The sequence below is a fragment of the Cupressus sempervirens genome, chromosome 2, assembly GCF_028749045.1.
Source record: "Cupressus sempervirens isolate cs-2001-9-10 chromosome 2, ASM2874904v1, whole genome shotgun sequence".
NCBI classification, from domain to species: domain Eukaryota; kingdom Viridiplantae; phylum Streptophyta; class Pinopsida; order Cupressales; family Cupressaceae; genus Cupressus; species Cupressus sempervirens.
The window spans coordinates 328,986,924-329,014,602 of NC_143119.1; the positions used below are offsets into that span (position 1 = coordinate 328,986,924).

General features: G+C 34.5%; 2 protein-coding genes across 6 annotated transcripts in view; both read left to right on the plus strand.

Annotated features, from left to right (window-relative positions):
* Positions 1-27,679, plus strand: part of LOC149572432 (carbon-nitrogen hydrolase family protein) — a 263,986-nt gene that overhangs the window by 161,522 nt on the left and 74,785 nt on the right. For all 5 annotated transcript variants that reach the window (XM_089813597.1, XM_089813598.1, XM_089813599.1 and 2 more), the window contains exons 10-12: positions 24,442-24,618; positions 24,807-24,974; positions 25,174-25,269. In XM_089813597.1, coding sequence (XP_089669723.1) covers positions 24,442-24,618; positions 24,807-24,974; positions 25,174-25,269 — 441 coding nt within the window. The remainder of the gene's footprint in view (positions 1-24,441; positions 24,619-24,806; positions 24,975-25,173; positions 25,270-27,679) is intronic.
* LOC149572434 (uncharacterized) lies at positions 6,651-11,533 on the plus strand. The gene is made up of 6 exons (XM_089812289.1): positions 6,651-9,322; positions 9,461-9,693; positions 9,827-9,979; positions 10,118-10,518; positions 10,672-11,071; positions 11,433-11,533. Exons 1-6 carry the CDS (start codon positions 9,234-9,236, stop codon positions 11,531-11,533), a joined length of 1,377 nt encoding a protein of 458 aa, XP_089668415.1. The 5' UTR covers positions 6,651-9,233.

Consider the following 27,679-nt stretch of genomic DNA (forward strand, 5'->3'; position numbering starts at 1 on the left):
GTATGAAAGCACATCTAATGAATAACATCCACTACACATGTCACGGTGTATGTGAAAATAGATATAAGTACATCAATATACAATACAATATCCCATAGGTTCTCAAAACACATGATATATAGATACATCAAATGAATAGAAGTCTTCAAGATAAGAGGAAGAATGATAATGGTACCATTGTATGAAGGAGCATTCAACATCTGTCAATTTGATGGGGGCCCAAATGGTAAGAATACACTACCTCTCGACCATGTGGTCACCTAATCAGGCTCCCACTCCCACCATGCAGGAGAGATAATGTACGGTCCACACACAACTAATTAAATAATAAAATAATCCTAGGCAACGAATCTTGATAGCCAAAACTACCTCAAAGGTAACACTTACTAATCAAGAAGATAAAATACTCCAAAAGGAAGAACACTCAATCCAATACCAATATTATACATATACCAAGAATAGATCAAATCACCAAAATCATAAGATAAAGTCAATGAAAGATGTCCGCCTCAAGACAAAGGCCACATGCCAAAAGTACATCAACCATAAATCACCAATCACCATCAATGAAAGTAAATAACCAAAATTAAATACATCCAACAAGAAGTACACCACCAATAACAACACCACCAGAGGCAAATACAAAAAAAAATATAGAGAAGACTCAGGCTACATTCTAGGGAGTGTCATCATATGGTCAAACTACTTGAGTTACCCTGGATCAATCTCTCAATAGATCATGGATCCTTAAGTGTTGAGTTACCTTGGATTGGTTAATCTGAACCCCGAACCCTCAACGTGATACATGCGGAACCAGAAAACCCTTTTAATAGGACGAGGCAAACCAGTCATACTGTCATTCCATTCTCATCCTTAGTCTATACAAGCACTCAAGGCATGGGCAGGGCAAATATCTCTAACTTATCTTTTTAGTGTGTTTCCCCAAAATATTAATTACTAGATTATTACATAACTTACAATAGGTTACCTTGGGACTGACCACTTTGGGTCCCGGACCCCTACTGTACGCCACTCCCAAGGATATGTATCTAGACAACCTCCAAAAAATCACAAACCACAATAGTGTCCCATACCACAAGAGTAATATTGATTGAATTTGGTTTCTTAATAGACAACTCAAAAATAACATTGGTTCTCAAAACCCAAGTTTTCATTGCTCAATAGCATAAAGCTCATAAAACATAAATCTTAATTCAAATCATAAAGTTCATCATGACATCTTGTCAAATAATCATAAAAGAAATTTAAAAAACGCCTCTAGTTCACATCCTAACTCGGCCAACTAAACAACCCACAAAGAAAAACCATCATGAAAATAAACATCAGAAGACTATAGATAGAATATTAGAAAACACATGGTTTTTAGCCACATGATTTAATTCCATCAATTTCTCTTATAATTTGGGTCATAAGGATGCATTTAGAAATAAGGTAAGAATATATTTTAATATAAATTGTTATGCTGCTATACTTATTTAGATCAATAAGTATTTAAATATCCAATCTCTTTGCATATAAAATATTATGCAATATTATCATGTTATTAATTTAAATTATCTTAAATCATAAATGATTTAATTAATAACATAAATGTATATTATTAAATTAAATACTAATATCAGTTTTATTTCTAAAATATTAATTTGAGTTTTATTTTAGTCCAATATTAACATTTAATTTTCCTTTAATTCATAATGCAAATAGAGATAAAATTATAAATTTAATTTAATTATTTATAATTTCTCTCATAAAGTCAAATAGTTATTGATTACATGGTTACAAAGTGAACTCTACCACAATTTTTTTTATAATATAATAAAATTATAAATATTTATTTATTATCTTCCCTATTGCATTAATAATTATAAAATCATTTATATGCAACTAAGAGTTTAATTAAACTTAAATAATCACTAATACAAACATTCTCTTTATAACTAAATGGATAATATTTATTTCATTTTAGAAATTAATAAATTATTATTATTATTTTAAATAAATAAATTTGAAAATTAAACTATATAAAATTAAAATACACATGCAATTAGTGTTTTCGCATGTCTTTGATCTTTCGAATCATGCAACCATACTATACATAGTTTTCTATTTTTAACATATTTTTTCACATGCAACCCTACTATACTTAGCGTTCTATTTTTAGCATAATTGTTTTCACATGCATGGAACCCTACTATACTTAGCTTTCTATTTTTAGCATAATTGTTTTCACATGCATGTAACCATACTATTGTTAGCTTCAATTTTTAGCATAATTGCTTTCATATGCATGTAACCCTACTATACTTAGCTTTCTATTTTTTTAGCATAATTGTTTTCACATGCAACCATATTATATTTAGTTTCTATTTTTAGCATAATTGTTTTTATATGCAACCATACTATACTTAATTTTTATTTTTAGTGTATTTGTTTTCACATGCATGCATAAGTTTAGTTAAAACATGCTTTCCTCTCAATTAATCTTTTTCTTTTTCCAATAAATTTTGCGATTAAATTATTTTACATAGAAGAATAATATTTATCTATATTTAGAAAATTCATAATAATCTCATGGTTCTAATGACAAATTTAAAGTTGAAACGCTAACTGTTCAATTTATTAGTTTTTTTCAAATTTTCATAATCAAATATTCCCCATATTATTTAAAAGGGTTTTAAAAGAACACAATCATAATAATTTTCTATAGTTTTTTCACAATTTTTCTCAGTCAAGTTTTTTTGATTAATAAGTTTTCCTTTTCAAAATCTATAACATAATTCCTTATTCAACAATCAATACAATAAATTAATAAGCAATATGCAAACACTTAGAAAGACACAAAGTAGACAGATCTTTCAATAAAATTATACAATGGGTTTTCAAACCCTACTTCAAAACCATAGCTAAAATTTGAGACAATCTGTGAATGCATACAAATCTTGACCCTCTGAAACTTTCAATAGTTTTTTTGATCCAATTTCGAATTTTGCTCCCCAAAACCTGTGTAGAAATGAGATCGAATCTTTTAATAAAGAGTTTAACTCTACCTAGGGTTTCTAGTTTTTGAACATGCAAAGGCCTCTCCTTAAAATAAACTTTTATTATTTAATTCTTTCATGCACACTTAAAGAACTTTTTAATTAAAATATTCTTTTATATTCTCTTTTCTTCCAGTTTATTAATTAATGCAAGTACTAGTTAAAGCATAAATTAATAATAATAATCAAAGCTCATTGTTTAAATACAACTCTAATTTAATTATTATTGAATAAATAATTATAATAAAACAATATAAGATCTTTAATATTTTAATATTTTAATTCCTTTTTTGTCCAACTTCTTAAATTAGACTTTTAAATTAAATCTTTTAAGTTAAAGTCCATATTTAAATAATTTATAATTAATTAATTATCATCATATTTTAATTTCTTTTTAACCAATTTTCTAAATTTAGATTTTTAAATTTAAACACATATTTAATTAGTTTTTTTAATTAATTAAATATTCTCATGCTTTAATATCTTCTTTTTTATCAAATAATATTTAATAATTCTCAATATTATATGATTAACCAAAATATTATAGTTAAATCATTTACCAAATAAATCACATAGCGAAATCCACATAAAAGCAACATTACCAAAGCAGACCAAAGCTCAAAATCAAACAACATAGACAGAGATAAACTCACAGGTTTAAAAAGGGTGGAGAGTCAAATACATGTCCTCTTTCTGAAGACTAGTAATTAAGCTATGGCTGTGATTGGGTTTGAACATTATCTCCTCATTCTTACCATTGAGTTATTGTGATAGGGCACGCTTATCCTGACAGTTCAGGGAAGTCGATGCCTAGTACTTATATTCTGCATAAAAAGACGAGCTTGTACATGTATATAAATATATCTAAACTAAACAAGCAATGGCAAGGAGTGGTACATCATGTAGATCTCGACTAGCAGGTGACTACGATTCCCTCCCTTAACCACATCAAACACGTCAGACAGAAATAAAAAATAAACATGTGCACCATACACATGCAAGTATGAGGTAAGTATCATAATAATCACAAGTCAAATATCAAATACTCAGGTATAACAATGCATCATTATGAATATGAAATAGTCATTATTAACAACATCATCTCACATCACTATGAAAGAAATCTCATTCATTAACTACAAATCATTAAAGCATCATTAATGCATTAGTAACCACAATCATTGAATAACACGTGAAATATAGTCAACCAAGTAATCATCATTGATATATCACTAATCCAAGTCATGAAATAATATCATAAAACTATAAATCCAGAATCTCTAAAAGTAATCAATACATAAAATTGGCCTAAAAGAATTTGGCAATCAAAACATAAAATCAAAGTACAGGTGGGCATTACACTCGGTAGATATTCTTGCTTCTAACCCTAAAGTAAACCTTTATTTATACCTTACAATACACACCTTTTCACCAAAAGATGTGCCCCTCAACGTTGTTGGCCAAGAAATATATTTATAAATGTAATTAACATGCAACCTTACTTAGGGCATGTTATGAAAATGTATATTTATAAAAGATTAATTACAATATGGAGACGAAGTCTCCTTATAAAGAGAATAATTGGAAATGATATGAAAACTTTCTAAAACAATGATAACAAGAAATTTTTCATATTGTTTAGAAACTAACTAAAAATTAAAACTTGTCTAATATACTAAATATCTAAATATCTAAAATTTCTAAATGATCACTAATATTAAATACAATATTACCCTACCTTAATGGTCATTTAGATATTAACTATCTAGGCAATATATATTCAAATCAAAATGCATAAAAGGTTGATTCCTCCTCAAATTGCTCTGCCACATGAGCCTGTTGCTGAGGCTCTCCTTGGTTGGTCTTTTGATAGGCCAATTGCTGTCTACGGATTCTTTGCATATGACCAAACTCCCCACAATAGTGATATATTATCTTTTTGGAACCCTCCTCAAATGTTTTATCCTTTCTACTGAGTGGACACACCTTTATCTTGTTGTGAGGTTTTGACACCATTGCACCAAAACTTTGGGGACCCCCTTTTTCGGGCAAACCATGGCCATTTTTGTAGATTTTTTGGAATTTTTTCGGTTGCCATAGCGAAATTTTGGAGTTGTCCAAAGGTTTTTGAATTGGCAATTTTACACCTTGGACGTCTTGGTCTCTAGGAGGGATTTGATTTGTTTGCACCCGGTGCGAAACTTGACTTTTCAAAACATATAATTTTATCCTTAGGCCAAACAAATAAAACAACATTTTTTCGATGGTTAAAATAACATTTGGCAAGATAAAATTGCAAATGTTGGAGCTAGATGGATATTTGAAAATTTGATATAATTGTATAAGCTTGAGCATTTTCAAAATGAATTTTAGATTTAGTCATTATGAAAAATCTTAAATTTTTTCGGTGAAAAGAAATTTTGATAGTGAAATTGGATTTAGAGCTTGAATTTCGAGTGTCAAGATAAGGATTAATTTTGTTAAAAATTGAAATTGTAGTGCAAAATTGAAATTGGATTGTATTGCAAAATCTCATTAATTTGGTTAAAATTTTGCCTAAAGGATTTTAGAAATATTAAAAAAAATTGGTAATTTGGAATTAAAAATTTATTTTGGCTTGCTAGACTCGATTTTAATGATATTTTAATTGCCAATACGTTGCTAAATGAAAATTTTGGCACCTCAGGCTTACCTTGTTTCTATTGTTGCAATTTTTTATCAAAGCTGGCAATTAAATGGGCCAATTTCAGTATAGGGCTAAGTAATTGTTATGTTGCATTTAAATTTGGGTTATTAATTGAAGGACTAACTTAATTTTGTTTTCCCTCCAAGCAGGTCGGCCCACTTGGGGAGGTAAAAAGTTTGGTATAAGAGGGGCTTCCCCCCTTTTATTTCCTCATTCCTTCTCTCCTCTTTGGATGTGTGATTTTCTTCAAGTTGGGCGGATTTCCAACTATGGAGATTTTTTGGGGTCTGATTTTCCATTGCTTGGCAGTGATTTTCCTCCTTGGTTGGGCGATTTTTGCCCTAGGGCAATTTGGAGGAGCAATTTCGAATTTTTTTTCAAGTTGGGTGATTTCTGCCCTAGGTCGATTTTTTTGTGAAAATGTCTGATTTTTGCAAGATTGGCAGCGTTTTTGGGGTCTGATTTCTCCATCCTTGGGATCGATTTCTCCTTCCAACTTTGGTGATTTTATTTGGCAAAGAGGCAATGTGATTTAAGGTCTAAATTTTGGCAATTTTGGGCGAATTTAGAGAATCAAAATTCTGACTTGGAGCAGATTTTCCTGCCCTAGGGCAGCAATTTTCTTCAAATTGGGTGATTTTGGCAAGGAGGTCAAAATTCAATGGGAAGAACAAATTTTTGCAACGTTGGTGAATTCTGATTTTTGCTAGGCATCATATTTTGGAGAGGGACTGAAATTTCGGAGATTAGATTTGAACTTAAAGGGACCCGATTATTGGTAAAGAAAGATTTAAGGTAAAATTCTATTCATTTTTAGAGGTGAAGATTGGTTTTAAAGGCGGATTTTATTCCTTGTTTTTGCTTGGTTCGTTTCCCTTATCTTCTTTTTGCACTTCTCAACCACCACTTTATTATTTCCATTGATAGGTTGAAGTTGGGAGATGTAAGTGTAGATTTCATGATAGGACACTTGGAGAGGCAGAAATAAGTGGTAGTCTCACCCCTAGGATTGAAGTTTTTAGATTGATAAGTGTAGAGATAGAATTTGGAGAGGCAGAAATAAGCTAGATTCTATTGATAGAAAGAAGTTTGGAAATTGATAAGTGTAGTCCATATCATTTAGAATGAAAGGGCAAAAATAAGTGTTTATGATGGTAGATGTTAGTGCAAGTAAAAACTCAAAGGGAATGAGTACCAAAAAAGGCAAGGAAGACATGATGCCTAAGACCACCTTCTTTTCAAAAGTGAGGTGAATAAGTGACACCAATATCCGCATAGTAAACATGGTACAGTTGAAGGACAATCCCCCATGGTGAAGAAGATCTAGGAGAGCAGAATTGTGCATACGACGTCTTTTCCTCCTACCTTATCTAGAATTGGCAATTGAGTGTGCATCTCGATTTGATATTATGACCAAGTACATCATTTTTGATGAAGGAAAGAGAGTGTTGGCTAACATCAGTGGACAAGTGGTCGAAGAAGTATTCAATATTCCCTAGCATAGAGGCATGATGGTGGTAACAATAGATCAAACAACCAAGTTCTTTTAGGGTAACTAGGAGGGCTACTTCATTAATCTAAAGAAGAATTGGTTAAACGAAGGCGAGAAGGGAGTCACCAAGTTGTCAAAGCTCACCAAGTCAAATTTCAAACTGGAGTACAACAATCTAATTGTGCTTCTCAACTGAATCATGGGTGTGGCTTAAGGTATGCAATTCGAGAACTTGATGTACTACTTTATTGATGAAATTGAAAATGGAAAGAGAAAATTTGATTGGGCTAGAATCATAAGTGAAAATCTAGAGTTACAACTTAGGATAGTGCAAAATCAAAAGCAATTCTATATGGGATCCTATCTTTTCTATCTGATTGTGAGACTATATGAAAATCTCGGACTTAAGACCTTAGGAGTGATTGGCAATGGGCCGGGGCAATGTTTGGTGCATGAGTGCTATCCACAGCTTCATTTTCACAACACCAAAGACTATAAGATGTTTTATGTCGCCTTTGCCATGAAGATGGTAAGTGTATTACAAGGGACAACTGCTAGGAGGCTCTCATTGGGAGGAGAAGTAAAAGCTAAGAAGTATGGGAGTTCATCCAATTTCCGCAATTTACATAGATCAGAGTAGTAGGAAGTACAGTTTGTCCCAAGAGGCTTCCAAGGTACCCAACCGACACGATTTATCTACATCATCCTTACAAGAGGTTTTACAAGAGGTTATGGAAGTGACTGTGGGTGTTGACACTCAAGATATCGGTACCATTAATAGAGATTTCATAAATACTTTTGATTTTTATGCAGGGTAACGTGACTCGCGGCGAGTCACGCGAGTCAGGCGAGTCAGCGAGCCGCGCTGACCTCACCGAGTCACAATGACTCGTGACTCACGAGCGGCGAGTCACGAGGAGTGACTCGCGTGACCCGGCCTGCTTGACTCGACTGCGACAGGCATGAAACCAAGCCTTGAAAATATAATTTTTTACATGTTTTTTTAATGTTTTTTTTCTATATATCTCACTCATATAACCCTAAAAAGGCTCCCATAACAGTCTATAGTGAAAAGAAGAAAGAGAGAGAGAGGTAGAAGAGAAATAGAGGTTTCTTTTTTTGCAACCACATGAAAAGAGGAGGAGAAAAGTTTGCATTTGTGACATTGGAGCTTGCATTTAGATCATCAAGGAGTTTATAGGAGTTCTTCTCAACACTTCCCAAAGCATTTGAAAGAGGTAAGACTTGATTGTTTAGATTTTGATGATTTTTTTGTCGATGCTTATGGGTTTTTTGCATGAATTTTTTTTGTTTGTTTATGAGTTTTTTTAAAACTTTAGATCTTCATAAAATGCAATGCTGAAATGGTAATATTTGGTATAAAATGTCTTATTGCAGCAACCTTTACATTGTTCCTTAATTAAGTCATAATGGCTTCTGGAGGTAAAAAACCCAAGCTCTGTAAAGGCAACAAAAAAGATGAGTGTTGGAAGTTCACCATATAATTTCCGGGTAGAAAGAGAACTCAAACAAAATGGCTATTTTGCAAAACCATTAATAGTGGGGGGATAAATAGATTAAAATACCATATTGCTGGCTTACGTGGGCATTATATTGAGCCTTGTGGAGCTACATCTGTTGAGGCTCAACGTTTTTGTTATGTAGCCTTGGAAAAATATGAACAAGAAAAAGAATTAAAAAAAAAACAATTAGAAGAGTTAGCTTTGATTGGTTCTAGTTCCCTTCCACGCTCATCTGCAAATGTTTCTGAGTCAGTAGGCTGTGTTGGAGAAGGTTCTTCCCGTCCCCCTATCGTCCTAGTGCTTTTGTTGCTCGTGCTTCTTCTACATCTATTCCTTGCACTTCTAGTGATGCTACTGCTGCTGCCCCTTCTAGTAGTGCTGCTCTTCTTCATCCTAGAGTCAAAAAATCTAGTAAGTTGGACAACTTTTTTGTACCGTGTACCACTCCTGGTGCACAACCCTCACTTGAGGGCATGGGCTGGAATAGGGAGATAGATGAAGATGGAGTAAGAGCAATTTGCAAGTTTTGGTTTTTCTGCGACATTCCATTTATAGCAGCCAGGTACTTCAAGTTTTCAACTTCATTTATATTTGATTGTTTTACATTTTAAGTTTTAAAATTTATATTCAATTTTATACTTTTAACTTGATGTTGAAAATTTGAAATATGCTAATTAAAATGTTTTTATAAATGTAATAGGACTCCTTATTGGCAGGGGATGATTGATGCAGTTTCCATTTGTGGTGCGGGGTTCAAAGCCTCCACTGAAGATGAGTTGAGTGGCCCCCTCTTGCTAGATATGGTTGAGGAGATGAAATTTGAGTTGGAGGACCACAAAAAGATTTGGAGCCAAAAGGGGTGTACCATCATGACAGATGGATGGACAGATAGGAGGTCCAGAACCCTCTTAAATTTTCTTGTTTCTAGCGGAGGTAATTCATCATGCTCTACTTCTTGAAGTCTAAAATTTAATGTATACTTAATTGAATAACGAAAATTTTGTTTTATTGAGTATTGATTCTTGATTCTTGAATGATGATTATTATGTTTAATTTTCACTTTCAGGATCCACCATGTTTTTGAGGTCCATAGATGCTTCCTCATGTGTGAAAAATGCAAAATTCTTATGTGAGACTATTGAGGAGGTCATAAGGGAGGTGGGAGAAGACAATGTTGTCCAAGTGGTGATAGATAATGCAGCTAATTATGTTGCTGCAGGTAAAATTTGAACTTCTAACTTTCTAAGTTCTACTTCTAAAAAAATTGTTTTAGTTTTTCATTAAATTTTGAAAATTAAAAGTTTTTTAATACATCAAAATTTTTCATTGTTTACTAACTAATTTAAAATTGCTGTAGGAAAACTATTGATGGAGAGACACCCAAAAATCTTTTGGACTCCATGTGTGGCCCATTGCATCGACCTCATGTTAGAGGATATTGACAAGCTTGTATGGGTGAAATCACATGTTACCAAGGCCAAAAATCTTTGTAAGTTCATCTATAATCATGCCTTGGTCCTCAGCACTATGAGGAAATACACGAAGGGAAAGGAGTTGGCTCGTCCTGGTATCACAAGATTTGCCTCTAACTTTATCACACTAAAATCCTTGCTGAATTCAAGGTTAGAGTTGAGGTGCATGTTTGTTGGTCCAGAATGGAGTTCCTCCTCCTTTGCGAGCAGCCCTACAAGGATAGATGCAACAAAATGCATTTATGATGATGATGATTTTTGGGAGCCATGTTCGAAGATTGTGGAGGTAATTTAAAATTTAAATTTTAAATTTTAAAAGCTTAAGTCTTAAAATTTTATTAATTAATTTGTCTCATACATATTTTTGTTTTATTTTCATTGTGCAACTTTGCAAAGTTTCATCATTCACTAAATTTTTTTTTGTTTAATTGTTTTGTAGATCACCGAGCCCCTTGTAGCCCTCCTACGAGTTGCTGATGGCGAGAAGCCCTTTATGGACTACATTTATGAGGGCATGGATAGGGTCAAGGAGACTATTAAGGCCACATATGTAGGAGTTGAGGAAAACTATGGCCCTATTTGGGACATAATTGATAGGAGATGGCAAAATCAGCTTCATAAGCCCATCCACGTAGCAGCCTATTACCTCAATCTGGCATACCGTTTCCTTGATGATTTCAAGGTAGATGACAAGGTTCTTAGTGGCCTATACACAGTGGTATTGAAGATGTCCCCTAATCCCACAGATATATTGCTTGAGATGGATGCCTATAATAATGCATCAGGGCCCATTTTTTCAAGTCAAATTTGCAAAGGTGGTCGTACAAAATTGCAGCCAGGTAAAGATTGCAGCTTAAGCCTTATACAATCTAGTTTATAAATTTCTAGCTTTAAACTTACAGTTCAAATTTTGAATTGGGACTAATATTTTTTTGTTTTCCTTTTTTCAAAATTCATATAGATGGTGGCAAATGTTTGGGTCTTCAACCAAAAACCTTCAGCAAATCGCCATCCGCATTTTGAGACAGCCAAGTAGCGCTTCTGGATGTGAGCGCAACTGGAGCATGTTCAAGCACATCCACTCGAAGAGGCGTAACAGGTTGTCTATGCAAAAAATGAATAGTCTAGCCTTTGTGCACTACAACCTGCGCATTAGGATCAGGGAGATTTTGGATAGTGACACCTCTCTGATTACTCTAGAGGAGGTTGATCCAGAGTCTAATTGGATCACTGAGGCTACTGATCCTGTTTTTGAGGATGAGGACCTACAGTGGCTTGACCAGGCAAATAGAGAGGGCTAGGCTGAGGCTGTGGCTATGGCAGCAGAGGACCACAGAGCTCCACTTGTTCCTAGTGGCACCTCACAGACATTGGTAGAGCTAGAGGCAGAGAGTACAATTGATCCTAGAGGCACCTCACGAGCTGATGCTACGGCTACTGAGACATCCAGGACCTACCTTAGACGCCTTACTAAGAGGCATTTTGTAGATTATACTGAGCCTGAGCCTAAGGTTGAGGCTGAGGTTGGGGATGAGGATGAGGATGACGATGATGATGAGGATGAGGATGAGGATGATGATGAGGACTCCGACTAGGAGCCATAGTTGTAGACTTATAGTCTTGTTTTAACTTTTTGTTTAACAGTTTAACAGTAACTTAATATATGATCAACATTTGGAACATTTGAATTTGATGATGACTATTGAATCTTGATGTGTTGGATTTCATAATGCATAATGATAATACATATACATTTTGATGGTTTGCATGGATTTATCTTAGTTTGACTTTAATTACTAGTAATATAGTATTTACTTTTAGCAATTTACCTTTGTAAGTTTGTAACTTTGTAGTTTGTAGTATTGTACATATGTAATCGATGTTTGACTTTTAAGTTTTAAGTTTTTAACTTTAAGTATGTGGCATGTGCATTATGATCAAATTATCTTCTATTTAATGATGTTATTGTGTCTTTACGCTTTATTCAATAATGGGTGCATGGAATGTTCTTTAAATTTTAAAAAATCTAAAAATTTCGAGGTTTTTTCACTTTGCCGAGTCATCGCCGAGTCACCACCAAGCCGGGTCACGAGTCAAGTTACCCTTGCGGAGTTCGAGCCGAGTCTGAGTCTCGTTACACTGTTTTTATGACATCAGTTATGAAACCTTGCATCCATTATCTACACCAGTTTTACAAGAGGTTTCACAAGAGGTTATGGAAGTGACCATGGGTGTTGACACTCAAGATATCAGTACCATTAATAGAGATTTCATAAATACTTTTGATTTTTATGACATCAGTTATGAAACCTTGCATCCACAAGGGTCAAATCCTATCTTTGAGATGTCACTTGGTAGTACTCAAGAAAGGTGTATTAATAACACAATGTATGATGCAGATTCATGCACTGATGAGTTTAATTCTTCAAATTAGACCTTGGTAAATGAGTTTGAAGATTCAGTTGTTGGCATGGAGCTCCAGGATTGCGAGCTAGAGGAAAATGTAGTTGAGTTATCTATTGAAGGACATAACAGCAATACCTTGGATGTTGATGTGCGCATGGACGATAGCACACAATATAATGTGTCTAATTCAGATTCATTGTAGTCAGGGAGCTTGCTTTGGAATGGGCAGTTACAAAAACCTCATCATTTGATTGAGCCACTTAAGGTGAATATGAAAGTTGATCCTCTACATAGTGGAGCAGTCTCTAGTATTTTGATTACACATGCTGAAGGTAAATCTTTACAATGGCATGATTTACTGATTTGTTTGAGGACAATTGTGTTATGCACCACCATTCTCCATATAATAAAAATGTCAACACTATGATGACATCCATTGAGGGTAGCCCTACACTTATTGGTAAACTAAAAGATATCAATTATACAAGAGCGAGTTTAACATACTTTGGCATTAAAGAGGTGAAGAAGTTTAAAGAAATGAATGATGAATGGTTGCAAAAAGCTAAAAATGCTAAATCGCTTGCTACCAATGCAAGACAACGTCTTCACGAAGTTAAAGGAAAGGTCAATCTCCTCAACATAGCAAGCAAAAAGAGGATGGATAACATTAGAAGACTCTTATTTCAAATAGAGAATGAATCTAAAAATGTACTTAGATTCGATGACAACAATGAAGCTGATGAGTTTGATCAATTAAAGGATCTGGTAAAGATTTCAAACATGAAGGAAGAAGAACAATTTGAGGGTCCTTCATGTGTAACTGAAGTTGCTCATAGCTTGGAGACACAGTTGAAGGTGAAGAAGGATCAGATTATTGCAACCTTATCTCATCATGACATGATGCACAAACAAATTGAGGATCATATTTGGGCAGTTCAAAAAAAGTTAGATCCAAAGGGGGAATCAACAACACCCCTAGATAGAGAAACAATTAATGATTTAAGTGGAAAGAAGTTTTGTTTTTATTACAAAGGGGCGCATGATGCAAACCATGATTGTCCATTAAGGTGTAAGGGGAAGATTGACTGTGTTATGTGGGCATATAATGAGAATTCTGAACCTAAAAATTTAGATAAAAAATTTGATCAAGAAGGGTCTGAGCTAGCAGGATTAGAACATGAGGAAGAAAGGGCTGAAAGGGAAGAGTCAGTTCAGCTATAGGAAGCATGTCTCACCAACATATAACATGAGGGATATTTTAGGATGCGTGGAGTTTTAGTTGGGCAGAAGATCATTACCTTGCTTTATATAGGAGCCACACATAACTTTATTGATGCTTGGTTGGTTGAGAGACACAACATACAAACAAAGGTCTTTGAGGGTATAAGAGTAAAGGTTACAAATGGCTACACTCTTAGGTGCGATAGGAAGATTTCAGATTTGCCCATGCATTTGAATAAGTTTGAGTTTAATGCAGATTTTTATATTTTAAACATTAGAGATGTTGATATGGTATTGCGGATGACATGGCTTCATGACATAGATTGTGTTTTGATGCCAATACATGAGGAGCAGCAAAAACATTTTTATCATCTAGACATACAATAGTTGAGGCAGTTTGTGTTAGTTACTGTGTACAACAAATTGTGGAGGGATTATATTCTACATCTTGATACGTGTTTGGGTATTCTTGGAAAAGAGACCTTGCATGTCAAAGAATTCAAGTGTGAGTTAGGCTCTAGAGATCTATTGTACTTAGGACACATCATTAGCACATAGGGAATATGCATGGATCTAGTCAAGGTCAAGAAAATAATTGAGTGGCCTATACTTGAGTGTCTCACACAACTAAGAGGAATTTTGGACTACTGTGGTTTTTATTGCAGAATAGTTTATGGATATTCACGACATGCAACACCACTTTCTGATCTAACCAAGAAGGGATATCTTAGGAACTACATTGTAGGGCATAAAAAGGGATGGATTAAGTGGATATGTCTTTGTGAGTACTAGTATAATACCACCTACCGACTTTCTATTCAAATGACACCATTTATGGTCTTGTATGGTTATGAAGCACCCAACTTTCTTGATTTGTTGATGAGTGATAGTAGAATGCCTAGTGTTGGAGCTTTGCTGCAAGAAAATCAAGATATCATGAAGGCTCTTAAGGAGAATATTCAAAGAGCACAAAACTAGCAAAAGCAATATGCACATCAAAAAAGAGTTGAAAATTTGTTTGAAGTAGGAGACATGGTGTACCTAGTGCTACAACCTTATAAATAGTCTAAACTAAAGAAGAATGGTTTAGGGAAGTTGGAGCCATGATATTATATACCCTTTAGAATTATTAGGCATGTGGGTGAGGTAGCGTATGAGTTGAAGTTATCAACTGATAGTAAGGTCCGTAATCTTCTTAATGTGTCACACCTCAAGGTGTTAGGACATCGTGTGGTCCTTTTCACAATTCTATCTCCTTTAGATGATGAAGGTAAGTTGGTTTTTGTACTTGAGGCGATATTGGATATTAGGGAGAAACAGTTGAGGAGACAAGTTTTCAGGGAATATTTGATCAAATGGAAGAACTTGCCGATTGAGGATGCTACTAGGGAAGGTGAGGGAATTTTGCAGCATCCGGAGTTGACATTGCTTGAGGACAAGCAATTTCAGGGATGGCAGATTGTAATGTCCCCATCTTTTTAGCATCTCAGTGGAGTTCTTAGCCTTTATATTCTTTGAAGGCTAAATGGAGAAAAAAGGAGAAATTGATTAAATTAATTTCTTATAAAGTCATTAAATAAATTAAAATTAAAAGGTGACTTTATGTTTAATTAATTTAATTAAAAGTGACTAAAGTTAAATAAAGACCCTCCTTCGGCTGGCTTTTGGTTATATTTGTTTTCCGACCTTGGGCCATTTGAACTCACAGGGTGATCCAGTATCCCCCGGCCCCTTTTTGTGAATATGTATCTTTAATTTTTTTAATTAATGGGAAAGGTCTATTCATAAAAAATAAATAGATTAAAAGAATCTTCTAGAAGGAGGAATTAAAAATTATTTTATTTCTTCTAGAAGGAGGTCCATCTATTGGAGGAAAAGAATAAAAAGGGAGGTCAGCCTCATTGTTGAGCATTGAATGTGTTGCCTTCTACTCTTCTGGATAACTTGTGGAACCAAGGGTTTTTGCAATTGCTATATTGATCGTTGGGAATGAACACTCCCATTGATTTGCATAACTGAGGTGGTGAAATATTTTCCGAAGGTTGCAACTGTTGGAGAAGACAAATCAATCTTTTCATTGTGCCAAATTTTTGGCCTAGGGCTAGATTTGTGGAGTAAGGAATAAGTTGGATATTGCTACAGTAACTTTGCTACAACACCGCTGCTACAATAACTTTGCTACAGTGTCATCGCTACAATGATTTGCTACAGTAATTTGCTACAGGAAAATTCATATTTTTGGAGCAATTCCAAGCTTTTTATCTACTACATTTTGCATTGTTTGAGAGTAGATATTTAGGGCATTAATAGGGTTTGTAAAATCTGTTGTAATCTGATTTATATCATAATTTGTTGCCTTAATGTCTTATTGATGTAGATGCATATTTTCTTATTTGTAATTAGTGTTATACAAAAACAATTGCATCTTCATTGTTAAATGTTTGGTGTGTTCTTTGCAAGCATATTTATTAAAGTTTGGCATTTAAAAAGCAGTCATAATTTAGATATGCAATGTATCTCTTGCTTGCAAAGTGTTTGACGAAATCTCAAACAAGTGAATTAGAGAAAACTTTGTGTTTGATGAAGTTATAACCTGTTGGGGTTATCACATTTTCATGAAAATAAATATTAACATATTATTTTCTACTGAAACAAACTCAACACTTTACAAATTTTTATTGTGAATGAGACTTCACAAATTTACTCTGCTGTGAACATTGTCACAAATCCACTGCAAGAAAATAAGTTGGGTTTCTGTTAAAGCCACCAAGAAATCCCAAAAGATTCCATCATGTTTCAGAATTGAACGCGATTGCTCTCAAACTTCTCCAAGAGAAAATAACAAAGCCCGACAAAATCTAAATGAACCTCTCACTAATCTATTTGAGCCTATTGCAAGTGATTATAGGACTTCTTGCTGCTGGCCTCTTCATATTCCTTTTATTTGTCTTTTTATTTCCCCCTCTTCGATTCGATTTTAAATTAGAGAAATAATAATAAAATGACTTTATTAATTTTTTTTTGAACTCACCATAAAAGTCACTTTATTAAATAATTAAATTTAGTCGCCATTAAATTTGTTATGTTTTGACAACTTACTTTTATTATTCAATCAATCTCCAATCTCAAAAGAAGGGACATTGAAATCATCTAAACAATTTGCCTTGCAAAAATGTCTTTTGCATATTCTTCCAGTGTACGTAATCATTTAAACAAACTACCTTGCAATATTGTCTTCCTCATATTCTTCTAGTATCTCAAAACTTACTAGCTTGATTATCTATTTGGTGTCAAAACTTGCAATACAACATGTAGAGAAAAGACCTGTAGGATACAAGCTTGAAAGATGACTAAATTTCTTTCGGACTTGCATTTTTTCTTTGCATTACCAAGAAGAAAATTAAGAGGGCGTGTCTCCATCCTTCATTCAATTGTCTCAAGCACCATTCATGGACTCTCTAGCTATGTACTCTTGGAGCTCTATATTTTGATTTATAAGTCAGCTATATTATCTTTTTCTAGAACAGATGTGGGAACAAAAAATAAGGCATGGATAGAAAGTAAAGCATAAGGAATCAACAGACATATGCTGACTGATTAGGGTATGTGATAAGGTGGCAGGCATAACATTGATTAGTGGAGACTGATTGATCAAAAGCTGATCAAAAGGATTGAATACTAATCTTGTAAGCTAAGATACCGATTCGGATACGAAATCAAAAGCAGATATAGGATGCGGGGACTTGTTTTTGTTTGGGTACGAATGCATTTGGAAATATATATATATATATATATATATATATATATATATATATATATATATATATATATATATATATATATATATATATATATATATATATATATATATATATATATATATATATAATATATTTATAATATTAATACATTTGCAAAGAATTTAAGAAACTTATAAATACAAGAACTTAGAGTTAGAAACTTTGAAATATACAAACATACATCACTTGATAGTATCATTATTAATTTATTCATATGATACTTCAGCATTGATCAAGATTCAAGATATTTCATATGTCAATTAAATAGTTCAAGTTTCCAATTAAAATTTCATAGGCACAAATATTCAGGTTCTAGACTCCATGTCCATACTACAAAATGAAAAACATAGTTCATGATTCAATGTTCACTAATCAGAATCATAAGGATTCTCAAAAAAATCTGGATCCTCTTCATCTCTAACCGCTGCAAGGTCCATATCATTTGAACCAAGAATGGTTCCACTTGTGCTAGATGCACCATGTGTCACGGACCTATCATCACCATCATCCATCATCATAGTGAGATCATTAAGTGTTGCATCCAAGTTTGCACGCTCAAGGAGTACATCCCAAAGTTTGGCTACCCCATCCATGTATTAATCATCCTTATATGACAAAAGATGCAAGTTGGTATGAATGTAGACCAATTCCTCAGATTTCTTTGACCCCAACCGGTTGTGCTTCACTAAATGGATATAGGAGTATGTACTCCAATTCTTTTCAGCAGAAAAAGAACTTGCAACTTGCATTGTGTTCACAAAATTAATTTTTAAAAATTAAACATTCAGACGAAAAGTAAATGACAATATGGCAGAATACAAGTTGTAATCTAAAAACAAAAATCAAAACTTACTTGTGAGAGGATTTTAATTTCAAGAGGTTGTAGATGTTTGTATGGCTGACCTTATATGTACCACCATGTGATTACCCTCAATTTATTTTGGTCCTTAATTGCAAATGGAGTAAGCTTTGCTCCAGAAGGAAATAAGCCAAACTCTAGCCTCGCCTTTTCATGCATCTCATCATCTTGGAAGATTCTTGCAAAAGCTTTCAAGCACCCATTAGCAATCTCTTTATCAGCATATAGTGCAATTCTATTTGGCATAGAAAGTATCGCCTCTCTATAATACCTCAGAGATAAAGCATATGCAAGGAGGTGCAATAGGGTGGTCATCTTTTCCCAACAATGCATAGTTATTGCTTTCACTTTACTACATAAGGCTTGAGATTTTGTAGGGTCATTCTCATGTGCTTGTATAGAATGTTTTACCTTCTCAACCATGGTGTGCATTCCATCATATACATCTCCCAAGCAAGGTGTATCTGTATCGGCAAAGCGAAGAATAGTTATGATGGGCTCGGTGATATCCAATTCATATTGGACATGAACCCACCAACATTCATCCAAGATCATACCCCTAATCTTTAGGGCTCCTTTTGTACTTGAAGCCTTCCACGCAACCCATTTAGGACAAATGACCATTTGACTTAGAGCATCTTTCACCTTGAGAAGTCATCTCATAACAATAGTATGAGATGCAAAATGGGTCTCAACAACCTAAGCAAGTTAACAATATTTCAATTGACAATAAAATTATAAATATTAACTAAATTACAAATCCATGAAATTTATTAAATGCAAAATATTAATTTAGCTTCAGCAACTCCAATTGTGAGTATGTTCTAAAAATGGATTGTGACATGTTGTAGTTAGTCACAAACATTTGGATCTCCTCTCTGTCTTCATATATTTGCTTCACCCAATCTATTTGAGTGCCATTTTGTTGCATAATTAAGTTGAGGGAGTGTGCAATGCATGGTGTCCAAAAAATATGGTCATACCGACCGACCCTCAACGAAAGCACCAACTTCTTTGCAATTTTTGGCATTGTCTGTAACAACTTGGACCAAATTCTCACTACCCACCATATCTATGGCCTCAATAAGAATATTAGAGACGAATTGTGAATCCTTCAACTCCCCTTGACAATCAATTGCCTTTAGAAACATTGCCCCTTTGGGGGACACTGCAATCACATTAATTTATGGCATGTTTATTGTATCTTTCTAATCATCAAACACAAGTGTCACACCCGAAGTTTTCAAAGAATTTCTAATGGGTTGAAGTGCTTTCTCTATAGAAACTCTCTCCTTTTGCAAGAGTGTAGTATGCACCTTTTCATACCCAGGACTTGTGTAATCATCTAGTGGAGATAGTTAATCAGACAGACCTAGATACAAATGTCAAATTACTTGAATGGTCTAAGAGAAAGTTTTAGCATAAAGTTAATAAAAAGATATCAAGTGCTATTGCACTGACATAGGTTGAATTAGCAACCAAAATAGAGAGTGTGAAGAAGGTACTAGAGAATATTTTCTCTTTGTATACCAAATTGACTAATACTACACTCTTCACAAGGGAAGTTAGGAGTCATATCCTAAACTTGGAGAGTATTATGCAAACATCAGGCATAACTCTACCAAAGTCTCTAGCACAAAGTGAGAAACACTTCAGCACCCTCCTACGAAGTCAGTTAGCAACATTACGTGCAAATGAAGCCAACATCAGGGCTAAACTGATATGTATCCAGTCTACATTGACTCCACACATGGAGATATTGCACATGGAACTAGCCTACAATGAAACTTCATGAAGAAAGATTCTCATCTTTTTACACTTGAATGCTTAGTACACCTTGCTGCCGAGTTGGCCATCTAAATCAAGTAATTGGAGGTAGCTTGTAATAATTGGGGTGCAGCTCTAGAGATTATACTAGAGATCCACAAACTATTTTTGGACAAACGCACTACCAGTGTATCACCCATTGACATTAGTGTCAAAAAGGGGGAGTAATGAGAACTAGCAATGAGAAAGAGTATGGGGGAGACAAAGACAGAGGCATAGACAAACAGATAGATACAAAATACCAGCTTAGCTTATGAAAATCTACTCAGCAAGAGAAAGATTTTGGTTTAGATATGGAGTATAGTACAAAACAATCAACTTAGGGGGAGTTATGAAATTTTGAGGTATGACTAATAAGTCATGTGTTATAAAATTTTGATACTTTGAAATTTTGTATAGAAGTCGAATCGATATTAGATATCTAAGTTATGCTTGTAAGGATAAGATCATTAATGCATGACCAAGTATTTTTGACACTCATGTCAAAGGGGCAGATTGTTGATCGTAGATTGCTTTTGACAAATGAGTGTCTATACACTTAAGTTATTATAAGTCATTTACTTAGTTCATGCTGAACAAGTAACATATGCCGAGCATAACATATAAGATAGAGCATGCCAAGTAAACAGTGAGTGCCGAGTGACTCAAGTACCGAGCAGATAGTATGTGCAAAGTGATTCAAGTACCAAGAAAGCAATGAATGTCGAGTCATTCAGATGTCGAGTGACAACATTGAAGTTATAGTTAGTGCCAAGCACCAGGGACTTTAGATGCCGAGTAATACAGTTTTGACATAGTTGTTTGTATTGGCGCAAACTACTATGTTAACCATTTTTGAGCTGACTTAAGGATTGTTTTACAATCTTTGTTGATAAAGGTGAATCTTAATTGTGAATCCCTATGCATTATATGCATCCAATCAGAAAAAGGGAAGGTTTAAGCGGCAATATGGGTGAATCACTACCGTTGATTCATACCTAACCCTAAGTCACCTAGGTCTTCTTAAGGAAGAACCTTGAACTTTTTAACGAATGCTAAGGATAATTGAAGAGAGTTTGCATGTGCAAATAGAGCATTCATGGTGATTAAGGTGTTATGAATTGAGTTACATTGCATAATTAGTTAAAGGAGAATGGAGAAAAGGAATCAGAGAACAACAGAGGTACATTTGATTAGAAAGGATCAAGTACACATTAGTATAGAGCTGGTTTGACATCAAGCAACAGAGTGCCAACCGAAGGATCATTGTTGAGACATTTTAACAGGTGAATCAATTAAATCTTTTAACAGAGTAGTCTTAACAGGCTGTTGTAAATCCTTTAACATGGTGCTTACTTCATTGTAAGTTAAAGTCCTTTTACCAGGCACACTTTTAGCAAGGTGTTTAAATCCTTTAACGAGGTAGGATCTAACAATCTTGTAAGTCTTTAACAGGGCAGACCTTTCATGGGGTAGATCATGTTTCATGGTCAAACATTGTAACCTTCATTGGATACACTTTATTACTGCTAGTGAAGATTTGTGGATATTATCCCCACCCCAATTTTACCTTCTCCTTGGAGGGTTTTTGGGTCACCAAATATCTTGTGTCATACATGTGTTGAATATTTTACTTTCATGCTATGGATGTATATGCTTAATTCGGTATTTTAGTTTATATGCATAGATTGTGAGATGGATGTGTGGTTAATAGTTTTAAGTGTTGACTCACCCCCCCCGCCAATAGAGTTTACTTCCCTATTGTATTTCCAATAGTGGGTTCGTGAGTATATCTACACACACACAAGAGAAACATGCATAGTTGCAAAACAAAGTCATTTCACAATATGAACAATTGTTGCTTGATCATTGATCAATGCCAAATGGCAACGAGAAACATTAAATACTCTCTCATTAATCTATCTTCATGATTGTAAAGAAAATTATACTTTGAATTACTAAATTGCAAAACAAAGACTAGTTCATCAAATAATAAAGTTTGAAACATGACGATAGATGACAAGTGTTTGGTAGTCTATCAATAATCATAGTATCAAATGCCCTTCAAGGGTCAAATGGATCATCATAAAATGACAGATCAATGGCTTCATCCCTAATTTCAACTATATCTAGATCCTCATCATTGGAACCCAAAATGGTTCTACTAGCCCCATATGCTGCTATATCATCATCCTCCTCAACATAAGAGATTAGATGAGTGAAATGTGTTTTATTAAGTTCCTTTTAGAGTTACATAAGAAAACAATTTAAAAACACACTCTTTAAAGTTGTTTTAGCCCCAGGTTTGTTGTGGATTCATCTAGGTTTACTCCAGGAAGGACCTAGATGAACCCACAGTCTAAACTAAGGACCCTGCTCGGATTCGTAGTGAATCTGGACCCGTGCGGACCCGGACCCAAATCCAGGCAGCAAGGGACAAATCCGGCTTCTTAGGCTGTAACAACTTCCTTCCAATATGGTGATCTTACCAGGTTGAAAGGAAGGCCATTAGCATAGAGGCAACATGCAATGGCTTCATCAACACGATCTCTTGCCTCCATTTTAAATACATAGTGCAATGGGCCTCTATTTCGGGCTACTGCAAAATTTTCTACTTCATCCTCCTCTCCCAGTATAGGTACTTGCATGAATGGATGTTTGGAAGATACAATTGGTTCCATTTCAGCGGGTGGTTGCATTTTGTCCTTTTCTGAGGAAGGAGGTTGATAATAAGTCTTTTTTGATCTTTTAACCAAATGATCAGCAACCTCTTGTTCTTTTACAAACGAAGCTATTTGTGCATCAAACAACCCCTTCCTATCAACACCTTTGCACATTCCAAAACGTTTACCAGCAGGGCCCATGAAATGAAGTTTTACCCCAAAATAAGAGCTATTGAAAGGCCTTCCTTTGTTACTTTGACAATAATTACAAATCCAAATATAGGAGCCACCACCTATAACTTGTGATATTCTTGTTGTATGTCTCCATAGAGGAAACTGTAAATCAATTTTGAAATTATCCCCTCCTTGCCCTGCCACTAAACTTTGACCTTGTCCTCCTGTTGAACTCTAACTACCAGTGGTAGCCTTTCTTGCACAATACAATGTAGTTTTCTTCTATGATAAGAAATTAAATAAATTTAAAACAATAAAAAAATTATGAATCTCAAGCATGCAAGTAAAAAACAACGATACATAACCATTCAAATAAATACCTGAACTTGTTTCTCAATTTCTTTAAAAAAAACAAGCTGAAAAAAACTTCAGACTTTTCTTCACAAACTTGAAAAAATTCATTGAAACACATAAGAATGGTATAGAATGCTTACCTCTTAGTGTTTTAATGAACTCACGGAAGCTAACTCTCGCCCTACAATCATTCCTCTTTGAAAATAATCAAGTTCCCTTCAAAATGCCAAAATGGTAGCCAAATGAGAAGGGCAAACCCAGCTGCAAATAAAATGATGGTTGAATGCTTTCAAGGCCTCTATTAGGGCCGTTTTAGGGTTTGACAAAAAAAAATGATATTATAAGCCAAAACGACACATGTTTTAAATGACATTTAAGTTAAAAAAGCATTTTTTTGTGTTTTCTCGTGGCTTTCCTAGGGAGGCGTTTGGATGCATCTGGAAGCCTTGTGGATGCCATCTGCAGGCATCCGAGGATGGCATCCGGATGTGTCTGAAAGCCTGTAATAGGCTTCTATTTGCATCGGGATGCTTATGGATGGCATTTAGACGACATCTGCAGGGCATCGCCTCGCCTCGCCTCCACGTGCCCGTCAGCCTCTGCCTCTAACCGTGGGTGCCTGCGAATCGGTATCCTAGCTAATAAGTTTTCTTAGTTTTTTTTTAATTTTATCTTAACACATTTATAGACCTTTTTGGTATGTCAAGATCTCTAAGTCATGCCTTCTTTCTATATTGTTTAATGATTATCTTAATCACGTTTCTTTTGTCCTTACAATTACAATAGATCCATTGTAATTTATGCCTTGTTACATCTTATATGGATTTAAATTCAATGCATTCTTTTGATTTTACATATTTAATTCAAAGGTCTGTATTCTGATTATAGTATGATTCACATATAATATTATGGGTACATTTTTACAGGTTGATGGAGGAACCAATCCAGAAAATCTAGCTTTGCAAAATATTCAAGCTCGTGTGCGAATGGTCATAGCCTTTTTGTTTGCGTCTCTTATGCCATGGGTGCAAAGCAAATCTGGCTTTTTCCTTGTACTAGGGAGTTCAAATGTTGATGAAGGCCTTCGTGGGTACTTAACAAAGGTAAACCCAGATAAGATATCTATTTAATCTTGTATCCTGAATCAGTTGATTTTTGTAAATTATTATGATAAACCTCTGCACAAGTATCAAAATTCCCTACTAAACATTGTGAAGGCATGAGGAGACAGCTTAATGTTGGAATGCAATATTTTCTTAAAAATATCTGCTAAATGTAATTCTTGGTGCAGTATGATTGCAGCTCTGCTGATATAAATCCAATAGGAAGTGTAAGCAAGCAGGATTTGAGACTATTTTTACGGTGGGCTGCTGTCAATCTTGGATACTCGTCCTTAGCAGAAATCGAAGCTGCACCACCAACTGCAGAACTTGAGCCTATACGTTCAAACTACTCACAGGTTCTCTCTCTCTCTCTCTCTCTCTCTCTCTCTCTCTCTCTCTCTCTCTCATGTTCTTGCACAGTTCCTTTACACCCATCGAAGAATGACACAGTTTTTTCCCATGTGATTGCCTATTTGTAAGCACATGTGAAGTACTTCTAGATGTTGATATTAACTATTTTTATATTTCTCATTTTTCTAATATTCTTTTTTTCAGTTGGATGAAGCGGACATGGGTATGACTTATGAGGAGCTTTCTATGTATGGTCGGCTTCGGAAAATTTTTCGTTGTGGTCCAGTATCAATGTTTCAGGTTAGCTTCCAGTTTTGCCCATATGTCTTGATTTTCTTATTTTGTATGTTAAATTAACAACAGATTTTTAGAGGATGCTTCCATTGTTCTCCACCATTTCTGAGTCATCACAGATGTTTTAGCAAGATCTTTAGTTCAATATAGTTCAGAAAGTATATATATAATTTAAGAGAGTACAAAATAACAGAAACCTATTCTGCATCTTCAGAAAATATTGCAGTTTACAGAACTGAGTGATTTACTAAAGTAGATATAGAGTGATAGTTAACACTATAATGTTGAACAAGACACCATAAGATATGTGCAACTGATCATATTATAAATTTTTCCATATGCTAGTATGGCCGTTTAAATTGTGCAAGGGCAGATAAAGAACATATAGCAGATTTTGCACTAGTAGCAAATCACTCTAAACTTTTCTTTGAGGACTCTACTAGTCCAGTCTTCTGCTCTTGTGTGTCAAAATATGAAAAGAGATCTGGTCAGGGATGACACCACGTTGAGAGGAAACTGTGCAAAGGTTCAAAGCAGAAGTTGTCTTGGCAATTATATTTGAGCTGAGCATTGAAATTACTATAGGTTTCACCTCAAACAAATCTTTAATCCTGGTTTGCCAGGCATTATTTGAGGACAACCGCATTTCATGGTCACATGGAGCTAAGGCAGTTTATATGTGTGTGTATGTTTTAAAGTGCTTGGTTCACTTTTTAACATGACCGGTGGCCCTGGCATGACACACCCTTTAGCTCCACATGAAACTTTTTTGACCTTGAGCTATGAATTGGTGTCATAAACAAGGGACCTCATCCCTATTTAACCAAGCTAAAGTTCAAACCCGCAAGCACATGGATCAGTGGAGGCACAATCCCACAATCACAATGGCCCAGCAGGGGTTTGAACCTTGGTGGGTACAACACCACCACCACCACTTATAACCAACATACTGAGCTCAGAGATGGAGAAATCTATTATATGGATAAATATGCTGTTGGTGTTGCATGTATATAGCATATAGATTATTGAGACAAGCTTTCTCTATGGGATATCCGTGTTCATCTAATTTAATAGCTAAACTTCAGTCCATGTAGACATCTTAAGCCTTATTATTATTTTATCTTATAACTAGAAACTCTTCTTTATCTGAAAAGGGAAAAAAATCTTATGTTAAAATCCTAGCAAATATGCATGCAAAAATAGAAAACTGCAGGGTTGTCATTCCCCACCCAGGATTAATACAAATCGCAAGAATATAAAGCAATAATATGTGGCAGCAATTAGTATTAAAAGAGATGATCAGCAATCAAAGAGAAGCATTTATAAACAAAATAAGTGATTTAAATCAAAATGATATAGCCAACTTCTTTAGCGAGCGAAAAAGTTTTAAATATAATAATGATGCATCCTTTTGAGAAGGTCAGCTTGAAAAGTATCATGGCTGTTGGAATTGTCCCACACTTGAGCATGGTATGAGATACAACAAGATGTGGAATGAGAAGGAAACAGGGAATCAAGATGCAACATTTTTTATGTTACTGCAGTGATAAAAATATGTGAACAGGAACAAATATATAGAAGCATAATATATTAGTGAGCAGGGTCATCAGAAAAAGGTAGAGACCTAATTAATAATAGATGCATGGTTATTCAAATGGTTTAATTTTAATAGTAAGGCAGCAGTCCCATGTAAAACCTAATTAAAATAACAGGCATAAAGAGGTCTGATTTATAGAGAGTTGCTTCCTCTTAGTAAGAGACATCTCCCTTGAAAAGAGTTCTTCTTCATTGGAAAGGATACATAGTGGTCTAATAGGAAGATATGAAGGATAGTTTTTTGGGAAATAAAAAGAATATCATTCTGCAGAGCAGAAGTATTAAACAGATACAAAGGAAACCAATTCATTAGCATTGGTACTCATTTAGAGCAGATCAGTTCATAAGATATCAAGTGATTAAGTAATCATTCCAAACAACATCGATCCTTATAAAAGAACAAAACAGTCTTCAGCAACCATGTATATAGATTGAACCAATCAGCATAAGCACTTGTCCAAAAGAGTAGAAATCAGCATCCAAGAGGAAAATGATATCAATAATCAAGTCATAATTCTTTAATTTACAAGAGGAGACTGAAACATATAAGTTACAATAATCTTAGATTCTACAATAATCTTAGATTCTACAAGTATAGTGGTATGCAATGGTAGAGAATCGATAATTGTTGTGTGATAATATAAGATACATATTTTAAAACATTGATCTATTTATAACCTGGCAAGCAATTATGTAGAAAAGAGAAGGAAATGTAGGAAAGGTAGCAGATACAAGATTGCCATCTAATAGACTACCCCATGATGATATCCAATATGCATGCCACTTCAGGCCAAGGGGGTATTGTTGTGAGGTTCTCATG